The 12,798-nt window shown below is 39.8% G+C and overlaps 1 protein-coding gene across 2 annotated transcripts in view; it reads left to right on the top strand.

Moving 5' to 3' along the window:
- The window catches only part of LRRC49 (leucine rich repeat containing 49), a 150,880-nt gene extending 138,424 nt beyond the window's left edge, over nucleotides 1-12,456 (top strand). For both annotated transcript variants that reach the window (XM_030317792.1, XM_030317790.1), the window contains 2 exons: nucleotides 3,009-3,162; nucleotides 11,822-12,456. In XM_030317792.1, the coding sequence (XP_030173652.1) occupies nucleotides 3,009-3,162; nucleotides 11,822-12,025 (358 nt within the window). In that variant the 3' untranslated portion in view covers nucleotides 12,026-12,456. The remainder of the gene's footprint in view (nucleotides 1-3,008; nucleotides 3,163-11,821) is intronic.
- Nucleotides 12,457-12,798: the final 342 nt, after the last annotated feature.

Raw genomic sequence — 12,798 nt, 5'->3', positions numbered from 1 at the left:
ACAAGAGACACATCTGAAACATAAGGTTACATAAAGTTTGAAAGTAAAAAAGTGAGGAGTGCCTCCGTAGCTCAGTGGGTTAACCATCCTGCTCTTGATTTCTGCTCAGGTCATGATCTCAAAGTTCATGAGTTTGAGCCCCACCACATAAGGCTCTTCACTGACAGTGTGGAGTCTGCTTGGGATTCTCTGTTTCCCGCTCTCTCTGACCCTGCCCTGCTGGTGCGTGTGCGTGCATGCGTGCTCCCTCTCTCTCAAAATAAATAAAATACACTTAAAAATAAATAAGTTAATTAAGGAAACATTAAAAAAATAAAATAATGGGGCGCCTGGGTGGCGCAGTCGGTTAAGCGTCCGACTTCAGCCAGGTCACGATCTCGCGGTCCGTGAGTTCGAGCCCCGCGTCGGGCTCTGGGCTGATGGCTCGGAGCCTGGAGCCTGTTTCCGATTCTGTGTCTCCCTCTCTCTCTGCCCCTCCCCCGTTCATGCTCTGTCTCTCTCTGTCCCAAAAATAAATAAACGTGGAAAAAAAAAATTTTTTTTTAAATAAAAAAAAAAAATAAAATAAAATAAAATAAAAAAGAGAGGAAAGATAAAAAACAACAATGGTAACCAAAATAAAAACAGAACAGCCATTGAGGACTAAATTGACTCAGGTGAAAAGCAATACTAAAAATAAAGAGAATCATTTCAAAATGATAATGAGTTCAATTCATTGCAAATGTTAAGATAAATTTACTAATTTAATATTTATGCACCTATTAGCATAGCCTTAAAAAACATACAAACCAAAAATTGACACGACTGCAGCTCCACAATTACAGGGGGAAGTTTCAGTATACTTTTGAGTAATTTTAAAAGGATATAAAATACTTGAGCACCATGAATAACAAGTTTGACTTAATGGACATTCAGAGAGCATTGCCCCAACAACTGTAGAACACATGTTCTTTTCAAGTATACATGGAATATTTGTAAAATTGAACAAATACTATCCGTAAGGAAATTATCAACAGATTCCAAAGGATTTACGTAGACAATGTGTTGTGTTCACAGTACAATTAAGCTTTAACTCAGTTACTCAGTGTTAACCAGGAAATTCCCATATATCTGGAAATTAAGAAGTCCATTGCTAGGGGTCTGGGTGGCTCAGTCAGTTAGGCGTCTGACTTTGACTCAGGTCATGATCTCACCGTTCGTGAGTTCAAGCCCTGCGTCGGGCTCTCCGCTGTCAGTGCAGAGCCTGCTTCAGATCCTCTGTCTCCCTCTCTCTGCCCTTCCCCCACTCACTCTCTTTCTCAAAAATCAATAAACAAACAAAAAAAACCCCACATTTCTAAATAACCCACAGGTGAAAGACAGTTTTATAATGGAAACTACCTTGAGCTGAAATATAACAAAAATACCACATTTCAAAACTTGTAGAATTGTTACAGTGATGCTAAATGAACATTTTAACCTTTGAAATGGCTATAAAAGGAAAGAATAAAGGCTGAAAATGAATGAGCTAAACATTTATCTAAACAAGTTAGGGGAATAAAAACAGTAAAATAATCCTAAAAGTTAAAAGAAATAATGATATTAATAACAGAATTAATGGAAAATTGATTATTTGAAAAGACTAAGTGATATAAAATATATATTTGCATTGCTTTTGTAATTAAAAAATCAATAAATAAAATGTATGTAAAGATATACGTGTTACTCACTTTCTTCTTTATAAAAGTGAGAATATTATACTACCCAAATATCAAAAAAAAAAGGGCCCGATTAGGTAAATTGATGAACATCACAACTGAATGTTATTCATTCATTAAATAGAAAATGCGTGTTATATAGCATTGAGTGAAAACAAGCGCACAAAATTGGATGTTTAATAGGATCTTAACTTTTTATAAAATTTCATAGAAAAAGCCTGCAAAAAAATATATTGAATGTGAACAGTGTTATACATATATAGAGATGTACAAGCTATAGATTTATGGGTAATTTTTATCTATTTCTTTATACTTTTCAAAATGTGTACTCCTTAAAATTTCTAAAATTGCTGTGTTACACTTAAAAAAATTTTTTTTTACTGGAGACACAGTGTGAGCAGGGGAGTGGAGAGAGAGAGAGAGAGAGACGCAGAATCCGAAGCAGGCTCCAGGCTCTGAGCTGTCAGCACAGAGCCTGACACGGGGCTCAAACCCACAGTGCTGTGAGATCATGACCTGAGCCGAAGTCAGACACTTAACCGACTGAACCACCCAGGCGCCCCAACTGTCTTACACTTTTAAATTGGAAAAAGGAAGAAAAAATTTAAAAGATCTATTCCTCTTCTCCTCCCAATCTTTAGTTCAGTTTGCAATAAAGTAGATATATCACTTGACTTTAGAGACACCTTAAGTCTGGCAGAAACCAGAAATCGACTTTCACCAGAGATGAGTTGCTGTTATGAACACTGTGTATGTTCTTCATAATCAAATGAAGTTTCCAGGTTCATTATTTCATATATTTCACTATGCTAACAGTTGGAAGTTTGGGGATTTTGTTTATTTTGTTTTGCCTAAACTTAAACCAATATCCCATGCCATTTTCTAGCTATGAGTAATACTACCAAGCTGCATAATGGAATTAGGAACTATTTGTGTCATTTGTAAGAGATTACTGTATGTTTTTTGGAAGATAACGACTTAGAAACTTTGGCCTACTACATCTTTAGTTGCGTTGTTTTGTACTCTGTGATTATTTAAATTTTGTACTGATTTCTTTAAGGTAGAGTTTCTTTAAGGTAGAAATGGTTGAGACATGTTTATGTTGCTGATTGGTAGTTATGAAACAAAAGAATTCGGGTTGAGTAGCTTAATAAGAAGAAAGATTGGGGTATTGAACTAAGTTCAAATAAATAACTCAAACTCATAAAACAAACATTCCTAAGAGCATATGCTTCCCTCTAAAGTCAACAAAAATAGACACATTTTAATAAATCTCACCAGTAACTAAATCTCTTTACTGTCTTTCTGCAGAAAGAAACAATTCCGGTATCTGCTAGAAACCAAAGGGAAAAAACCAGGTCTTGTCAATGAAGAAAATAACGATAGCAAAAGACTTGTAGGAGAAAACACAAACCGTGCTACGCTAAATTATACCACAAGGGACTTTTATAACGAACGGCTAGAGGTAAAACTACCGTCAGTCTTTGGAATCTGGTGCCTGGATATGTCCCACATGGCTTGGGACTTGGCAGTTGTACATTTCTCCCTTTAATCAGTTAAGATAACATTTTTTGTTTGTTCTGGAAAGCTATATACAGCTGGAGACAGTAGGCACCAAGGTGTTTGGAGGAAGTAGAGCCCATAGTTCCAGTATCTTTATTTCAGCAGAAAAAAAAATGTTCAAAAGAATCTGTATCAAAAACCTAGACCAAAGTGGACCAAAGGTTCTGATCTCTCGGAATTAAGAGAAGGGATAGATAGGCTCGCTGTGAGTACTTAACTAGCCCATGTCGGATTGGCAGAGGGCACGGCGGAACCTCCATTCCTGTTCTCTTTGCTTGCGTCCTTGGTGTTTTAATTCTCTTCTTTCATTCTCCTGCACCATTAACTCCTGTGTCCTTAATCGTGTAATATAATTTTAACCTATCTTGTTCCCACTGTAGCTACTTAGCCAGGAAAACTAGAACTAATTCTTTACTTGTGTTCGGAGGTTTATTGGAGGAATACCATGTCAGGGTGTTGCAGGAGCTACAAAGAAAACAAGTATTCAGTGCCTGTCTTGATGGAACTCCTAAGAAAGCTGAAGGAACAAATCCTTTAAATAACAACAGAATGTGAAGATGCTGCAGGAGATTTTGAGGGGACTAAAGGGCACGAGAGCAAGACAGAGAGCAGGAAGCACTGATCGAGCATCTTTATGTGCAAGGCACATTTTATATATACATTTTATATATACATGGAAGTGAAATGGCCTGGCAAGTGGTTTTCAGATGTTTTTTAAGAGCTATGAGACTTTTTGTTCAAACCATATTGTAGCTGAAAACCCAGTATGTCAAAACAAAGCAAAAACAGCAGACCAGCTGTTGTTGTCAAGGGAAAGGACACTTCAGAGCTTCAATTGACTGGATCTTCTATTCTTTTCCTTTCCTTTCCCCTCATCTCAGTCCCCTCATGCCCAATCCTGAAGCATCTCTTTGGAACCCATAGGGCTCTAAGGGTTACAGCTTGAAAATACCTTGAAAACTCAATGTAACAATATTTGTATAGCATCCTAAAAGATGTTCGGATTCTGCTTTAAACTCTCCTGACACAAAAAAGATTACTGCTTCATGAGGTGGCTCTTTATCTCTGAGCGACTCCATTGGTGAAGAAATTCTTACCCATGTGAAGCTGAAAGCTGCCACCTAATAACTTTTACCTCATGATCCTAGTACCACCTTATGTAGAAAAGAGATTAAGTCTCTTTCTCATGAAAACTCTTCAGATACTTGAATACTTTGAAGTCCTCCCTCCCTACAGTCATGCTTTCACTCACTCAAAAATCATGTCACACACTACTTGGGCTGTAGAAGTCACTGTCCTTATCCTCATGGATGTCACATTCTTTCTTTTTTTTATTTTTTAATGTTTATTTATTTTTGAGAGAGAGAGAGACAGAGTATGTTGGGGGGGAGGGGGGCAGAGAGAGGGAGACACAGAATCTGAGCAGGCCCCAGGCTCTGAGCTGTCAGCACAGAGCCTGACACGAGGCTCAAACTCACAAACCATGAGATCATGACCTGAGCCAAAGTCCGACACTCAACCAACTGAGCCACCCAGGCGCCCCAGGATGTCACACTCTAATGGAGGAAATAGACATCCACAGGGATGATTATAAATCAGTATATCAAGAGAATGGAGGAGGGTTATCTTATCCAGGTCAAGGGAGGCTTTCTAGAGAAGAAGCTTCCTGATCTCAGTCTTAAATGATAAAATGTAGCTTTATGCAGAGGGAAAAGGGCAATTCTGAGAAATAGCACACTATGAATAAAAGGCATTAAAAGCGTAAAAAGACAAGGTGAGAGCCAGGAGCTACGAGCAGTTCACTCTTCAGAAGCACAGTGATTGAGGTAGATGGTGTTAAAAGAAGAGACTACAAAGGGTAGTGAGAGGACTGTGTGAAAGGACTGAATTTAATCTTTGCACAAAAGGGGCTTCCTGATGTGGCCAAAAGAGGAGAATGAAAGCCAAACTGGCAGGATTGTGAGTCCTTTTCTTGAAGGCACTTGGTTCCATGAGTCAAAAATTAACACTAATTTCAACAAAAGACATTTAGAAAAATAATAAAGAGCTGCATGCAAAACAAGAACAATGTCATAGAGAGATCGACCAACTCTATAAAGAATAGACAATTCCAGTGATTTTTAAATTGTTCAAGAGTATTGAAAAAGAAGGAACACTTATGCTGCAGACAGCATAACATTCCATCTAGAACCTGCCAGGATTGCGCAGAAAAAGAAAAGCCATACCAGAAATCTAAAAACATTGATGATACAAAAATCCTTTAAAAAAGGAAGGGGAGTGCGCCTGGGTGGCTCAATCAGTTAAGCATCCAACTTTGGCTCAGGTCATGATCTCACGGCTCGTGAGTTCAAGCCCCTCATTGGGCTCTGTGCTGACAGCTCAGAGCCTGGAGCCTGCTTCGGATCTGTGTCTCCCTCTCTCTCTTCCCCTCCCCCGCTAGCGCTCTCTCTCTGTCTGTCTCTCTGTCTCAAAAATAAGTAAAAACATTAAATTTTTTTTTAAAAAAAGGAGGAGGAATATCAAGGGGACTACAGCAGAACATTAAATGAGTAACAAAACATACAGCCAAGTGTGGTTTATTCTAGGGATGCAAGGAAGATTAAATATTAGTAGATTGATAGATCTAAGGTGAAAAGTTAAGATTACTTCTGTAGACTGGGGCGCCTGGGTGGCGCAGTCGGTTGAGCGTCCGACTTCAGCCAGGTCACGATCTCGCGGTCCGTGAGTTTGAGCCCCGCGTCGGGCTCTGGGCTGATGGCTCGGAGCCTGGAGCCTGTTTCCGATTCTGTGTCTCCCTCTCTCTCTGCCCCTCCCCTGTTCATGCTCTGTCTCTCTCTGTCCCAAAAATAAATAAACGCTGAGAAAAAAAAAAAAAAATTTAAAAAAAGATTACTTCTGTAGACATTAAAAAGGCATTTCACACAATTGAACATCTATTCTTAATTTTTTTAAATCAGCAAATAGGATAAATGGAAATGGATAGCAAACATCCTGCTTGATGGGGAAACTCTAGAAACATTAGCATTAATGGCAGGCAAAATTCTGAGTAAGATGGTCTCCGTGATTCCCATCCCCCTGGTATCCACACTCTGATATCATCCCCTCTCTTTAGTGCAGGTAAACATGTGATTTGCTTCTAACCAATGGAATGTGGCAAGGGTAAAGGGATTTTGCAGATATAATTAAGGTCTCTGATCAATTGGAAAGGGAGATTATCCTGGGTAAGCCTGACCTAATCAGGCAGGTCCTTTAAAAGAGGATTCAGTCTTTCCATAAGAGATTCTACTGCTGGCCTTGAAGAAGTAAGCCACCATGCGAGAGGGTAACATGGCCAAAAACTGCAAGAAGCTTCTAGGAGCTGAGAGCAGCCCCCTGCTGGCAGCCAGCAAGAAAGTGGGGCTTCAGTTCTACAACTGCAAGGCGCTGAATTCTGCCAACAATCACCAAGATTTAGAAGAGGACCCAAGCTTTAGAAAGGAACACAGCCTGGCCAACAGCTTGACTACAGCCTTGTGAAGTCCTGAGCAGAGCACCCGGCTAAGCTGTACATGGACTCCTCGTGCACGGAAACTGAGATGATAGATATGTGCTATTTTAAGCCACCAAATTTGATGTAATTTGCAATAGAACCCTAATGTACCGTTGAAGTCAGCTTCAAGACAAGGATGGCCAATATCACCATTATTATTTATCAGTACAGACAATGCAAAGAGGCAAGAGAAAGAAATTAGTGGTAACTTGAAAGGAAGGAAGAACTGAAAACATATAAGAGTAAAAGTGGGGAGAACTTACCTTAACAGATACCAAGTACTGTTGTAAAGCTGCAGTAATTATGGCAGTGTCAGAATAGACAAATAGACCTGAGAATACAATCGAGATCCAGAACTATCCCGTGCATATGGAATACATATACCCCATGTATATGGGGATATAGATAGGAAGTATTATAGATTAGTACAGTTTAATAAATGCTAGTTAGGAAATTGAGTCTCAAATCAGAACTACATATTGAATCCCTGCTTTACACCATGCAACAAAAATTAACTCTAGATCAAATAAAAACCCAAGTATGAAAAGCAAAACTTTAAAGTTATTTTTGAAAAAATAGGTGAAAATCTGTATGACCTTGATCGGGTGGGCTATGATTTTCTAACACCTGCAGGACACAAACAAGAAGAAAAAAATGTCATAAACTTGGCAATCAAGGTCATTGTTGTAGGTTTCTAACAGGAGTGGTTTCAGTGGAGTCATATAATCAGAGTCTCAAAGTGGTTTAAGGAGTAAATAAACAACCAAGAATTAAAAACAGGGAATGTTGACTCCTGTTTTGAGAAATGTCAAAGGGAGAAGAAATCTGAAGCCATATAATATTTTGTACAGAACACTTGGCCACTTGGAGACCTGGATTTGAGCCCCTGATTCTACCACTTACTACCTGAAAGACCTTGCCCTAGTCCCTTAATCACTCTCTTGACTCACAACCTAGCATGCTTTCACTTATAAAACCTTATATACCCTCCTTCTTACCTTTTGAAAAATATTTAAATCACTGCAGTACAGAGTGCTCAGTCTCTCTCTTCCGTGGGTCTTGAGTTGTTGAGGGAATGAATTGTAGTGAGTGCCTCACAAGTCAGGGTAAGCAAACCCTTCCATTATACATATGACACGTATAATTATACAGATGACGCGTATAATTCTGTTGCCTGGTAGCTGTCCATCCTTTCTCCTAACTTGTTCTAAGAAAGATTTAAGACCAACATAGAATCAGACAGCTGAAAGGAACGAATGATTTCAGTCCTGTTCTTAGACAGATGAGGAAAACTGGAGACTCAGAGGAACTACTGAGGACTGCACGGTGAGTTACTGCCGGAGCTGCCCCTAGAACTCAGACCTCCTGACTACTGACCTTGGACTCTTTCATAGTAAATCATGCTGCTTTCTGAAATCTTTCTGACCACCCCAGCATAAAGGGCTCTCTCTTCTCTGAACACCGACTATATTTGTTGTCTAAACAATCTCATTCAGCACTCACTTACGGTTTACTATTTCTCAGTTAGCTTTTCCTATCGTGGGCCCGTCTCTCCAACCAGCCTGCAGGTCCTTCAAGGACTAGATTAGAGTTTTCTCTAAGTAAGTGTTAGTAGATGATACCTAATCCTGAGCAAGCCCCTCAACTTCTGTTGACCTCCGTTTCCCATTTATGGAATGGAGATATAGCTTATATCCTAGTACAAGCACCGTTAGAGCTAAAATGGCTCTACAGCAAATCCCACTCTTTGCCCTACTTTGTTTCCAAACCATCTTCCTGACAACAAAATCGTAGTCCAGTGAAATAAACAACATTGTTTAGGGTTCATCTCATCAGGATTGAACTTGTATAATACTTGCTTTATGAACCCCACAGGGATACTGTGGGAAAGAAAAAATAAGTATATGAAAGCATTTGAGAATGGAAAAAGCATTATTCAAAGAGCAATAACTCCTTGACGGGTCAGGGCAAGAGAGGTATCTCTAATGTGCTTTTAACAGGATCATTCTGGACAGGCAGAGTGAGCCGCCCTGGCAGACCCCTGATGAGTATAGAGCACACTTCATGGAGATGCGAATAATTGGCTTGGAGCAGAGAAGAAATGATGAAGTAAAACTGCCTTCAAACAGTTACTAAATTAAGGGTTATTATGGCAGATTCAATTCTGTAGCAACATGTCTATAAAGAAGTAATGGAAAGGAGCTATAGCAAGAAATTTTAAAACCAAAAACTGCACTATGCCAATTATGAAAAGTTTAATTTGTATTTTGTATAAATTATTTAACAAAGTATGTCATATAAAAATTCTTTAAATTTTTGTTATCCCTACGTTACCATGGTAACTTTCCAGTCTTACTGCTAGAACTTTTCTTCCTTAAAAGACTCAAAATTGTGTTTTAAGAAACTTAGCAATGTGTTGGGGCGCCTGGGTGGCGCAGTCGGTTGAGCGTCCGACTTCAGCCAGGTCACGATCTCGCGGTCCGGGAGTTCGAGCCCCGCGTCGGGCTCTGGGCTGATGGCTCAGAGCCTGGAGCCTGTTTCCGATTCTGTGTCTCCCTCTCTCTCTGCCCCTCCCCCGTTCATGCTCTGTCTCTCTCTGTCCCACAAATAAATAAACGTTGAAAAAAAAAATTAAAAAAAAAAAAAAAGAAACTTAGCAATGTGTAAAAGAGGCATTCACTAAATACGCTGTGGGCCTTCTCCCCGTGTAAATGTATTGCACGTTGTAAAATATTGCTCGTTTCGGCTAGTGATCGATCTCCAGTGATTCACACTTGTCTTTCTCCTTGGTAGTCCCTACGTAGCCCAGATTTACTGAGTGTTAAAAGGGAACAGCTCAATGCTGTTCTCATCAACAAGCTAACTTAGTGCAGGTGACTAAGTCCCAGACCATATTTCAGAGTTAGAGAAAGTTAGGTTCCTCGGAGAAGTAGCCAGCTGGAACCATTTGTTATTTATCGCCCATCACAATCTGTACATGTTTTTACGAGAGGTCAACTCGTGACCAGTTGTTTTTAGCATATGAACGAAATCAGGTCAGTATGCTGACCCCTGAATGGTGAGTGATTATTTAGAGAACTCATACATGTCATAAGAAAATTTCTAAAATATGTCTTTGTCAGGGAAAGTTGGGGACAATTGTGATTCATCATTAACTTATGTGAATTAATCAAGAATCTAAAACATCTTTGGTTGTTTTAAAAATTGTAAACATTTGGAAAAGGAAGAGAAATAGAACAAGGGAGGAAAACGCACTTGTCATCTCACAACCCAAAGGCAATCTTAATGATACTGGAGTATATTTTCTTCCAAAAATTGTCCGTATACTTTTTCTGACGTTGTCTTGAAAATTTCGAACATACAGCGACGTTGAAAGCATTTTACAGTGAACACCCCTACCCCCAACCTAGATTCTGTCGTTAACATTGTACTACAGTGCACGTGCTTGTCTCACACCTGTACATTTCCCCATCCTCTCTTTACCACCAATACACCTTATAGTGTTTCATTCATTTCAGAGTAAGTGCAGACATTAGCATGCTTCTTCCTAAATATTTCAGCATACATATCATTTAGAGTTCAGTATTTTACATAGTTTCTTCTTCTGAGGTGAAACTTACACCCGACGATACACAAATCTTAGATGTACGCTTGCCAAGTTTTGACAAATACATACACGTGTATAATGCAACCTCTTTTAAACCTCAAAATTTAATTTTGTTTTTTCCATTTAACATTGTAATGTATTTTCCTTATTATTACAAGTCCTTAAAAGTATAATTTTAATGACAATATCTGTTAATATACATTTTTTAATGTTTATTTATTTTTGAGAGAGAGGGAAAGGACAAGCAGGGGAGGGGACAGAGAGAGAAAGAGAGGGAGACACAGAATCGGAAGCAGGCTCCAGACTCTGAGCTGTCAGCATAGAGCCCGATGGGGGACTCGAACTCACAAACTGTGAAGTCATGACCTGAGCTGAAGACAGACGCTTAACCGACTGAGCTACCCAGGCACCCCTGTTGATACTTTAAATTTAACTCTTTAATTCATCTTGAAATTATTTTGGTATTTTTATGAGTTGGAGGTTTGAGTAGATTCTTTTCCAAGAAGCTAAGCCCATTGTCTCGTTGACATTTATTATTTCTTTTCTCTTTCACTGATGTGAATTGCTTTCCTATAATTCTGACTGTCTGATCTGTTCCATTAATTTTTCCATATGTATTGTGGCACTTTCCATCATAATGCCTCGATACTCCTCACAAGTATTAATAGCCAAAATAAATGTTGAATTCTTAGATTGAAGAAAATGGGTTTGTTTCAGCCTCTGTCGTGAAATTGGGGCCCAGTGCCTGAGTAGCCTCGGGCCCAAAGCTTCTCTATGGTGTTTTGGACCCAGGTTTTTCATTTGCAGGCTTCCAGACCCAGAAGTTGAGTGGGAGCACTGTTTCTCTCAAGGCCAAGTTCTGGGTCCCTGGCTTGTATATATCTCCTCTTCCTGCTTGTACACGTTCTCCCAACTTTGTCCAAGTGGTCTAGGCTAATAAATCAGTGTAGTACCACTACACAATTTCTTAAAATACAGACTAAATTCAGCATATGGGTATTTCAAGTATGTATATGGATATTAACTAACCTCATACCAATTAAGATTGTCGGTATCAGTGCCATGATACATTTAGCACCACAAGCCACGAACCTCTGCATTCATCTGTCTTATGTGAACTAACCTGTCTTAACTGAGAAAGGAGAAAGTCTACCAACAGAGTAATCGCTGTTACCATCTGAGTGATTCCGATCAAAACCCACTTCCAACAGAGCTGCCCACCAGAGGTAGGAGTGGACTGGGAAGTAGAGAACTCCCTACTGCTGGCTTTACTCAAGAGTAAACTCTTGTGTCAAGAGTGTCTAGGAAAGCACTCCTGCTCCGAAGGATGAGGCTCAGAACAGATCATTTCAAGTTAGTCTGGTTCAGCCCCTTGTTCCTTGGCTCTTGGGTTATGACCCCATGCACCATTTTTTTTTTTAACAGGAAATAAAGGAAAAAAAGAAATTCTGCAAGATGTATATGGAGGACCTTGTGAAGGAAGCCACAGACATCAACATGAAGAACGAGGCTCTGCAGAAGCTCTGGCCGCAGATGTTCATCGAGCTTGTTAGGGACGCAGTCATAGAAATCCGCAATAAAAACTCCTATATGAAGCTTTGCCTACAGCAGATAACTGACCAAAAATAGAAATGGCTTGTAGTTCCAGTTGATTTTAGCAGCTCTGTGTTTTTGAAGGTTGAAAATAAGTAGGTTAAACATGTTAAAACGACACTGTGCTGCAAACTACAAAGACTAGCATCAAAGCATTATTGCCTACTGTTCTCGTAGCTGAAGGTTAGGAAGGAAGGAAGGAGAGAGAGAGAGCGAAAGAGGATTAGCTTCGTGTGTAAGCTGACCAAGCCACCTTTGGGAACTAGGCAGTCTCTAGAGATAGCTGGGCCTTGAGTTGGCACTGCGTCTGCGGTTCTTGCTTCGACCGGTGCCCCTGCTCTAGCCCAGAGCACGCAGCGTGCTCGCTCCTGCTTCGGCATCGGTTGCTTCTACCTACCCGCAGCTGATAGTTTCCAGTTATTTGCCTTTTTATTTTATGTCATGATTTCAAAGCCAAAAATATGTTCTTTTTTATGAGTGAAGAATAAACTTATTAATAAATTAGTAAAAAAAAAAATCGTCTGCGTCCTTCCTCCAGTCAGAATTGTCATATTTATTTTATGTTCCTTTTGAGCTGAGTAGGAGCCCTTCTCTTCACTTATGTAGGAGGAGGCGCCATTCTTCCAGGGATGCGTCCTCAGGGCACCACCGGGACTCGTGGGCTCACTGTGGGCAGAAAATATGAAAATGAGTACAACGGGGGCAGGAAGAAAATGCTCTGTCTGAAGGAATCCCAAGCCAATGTAAAATGCAGTGACAAATCAGTAAGTCTGCTTCTCTGAAAGGTGTTTCTTTCTGTTGCTAGCCAC

Source organism: Lynx canadensis, chromosome B3 (genome assembly GCF_007474595.2).
Source record: "Lynx canadensis isolate LIC74 chromosome B3, mLynCan4.pri.v2, whole genome shotgun sequence".
Lineage (NCBI taxonomy): Eukaryota > Metazoa > Chordata > Mammalia > Carnivora > Felidae > Lynx > Lynx canadensis.
This window is presented reverse-complemented; position numbering and strand designations above follow the sequence as displayed.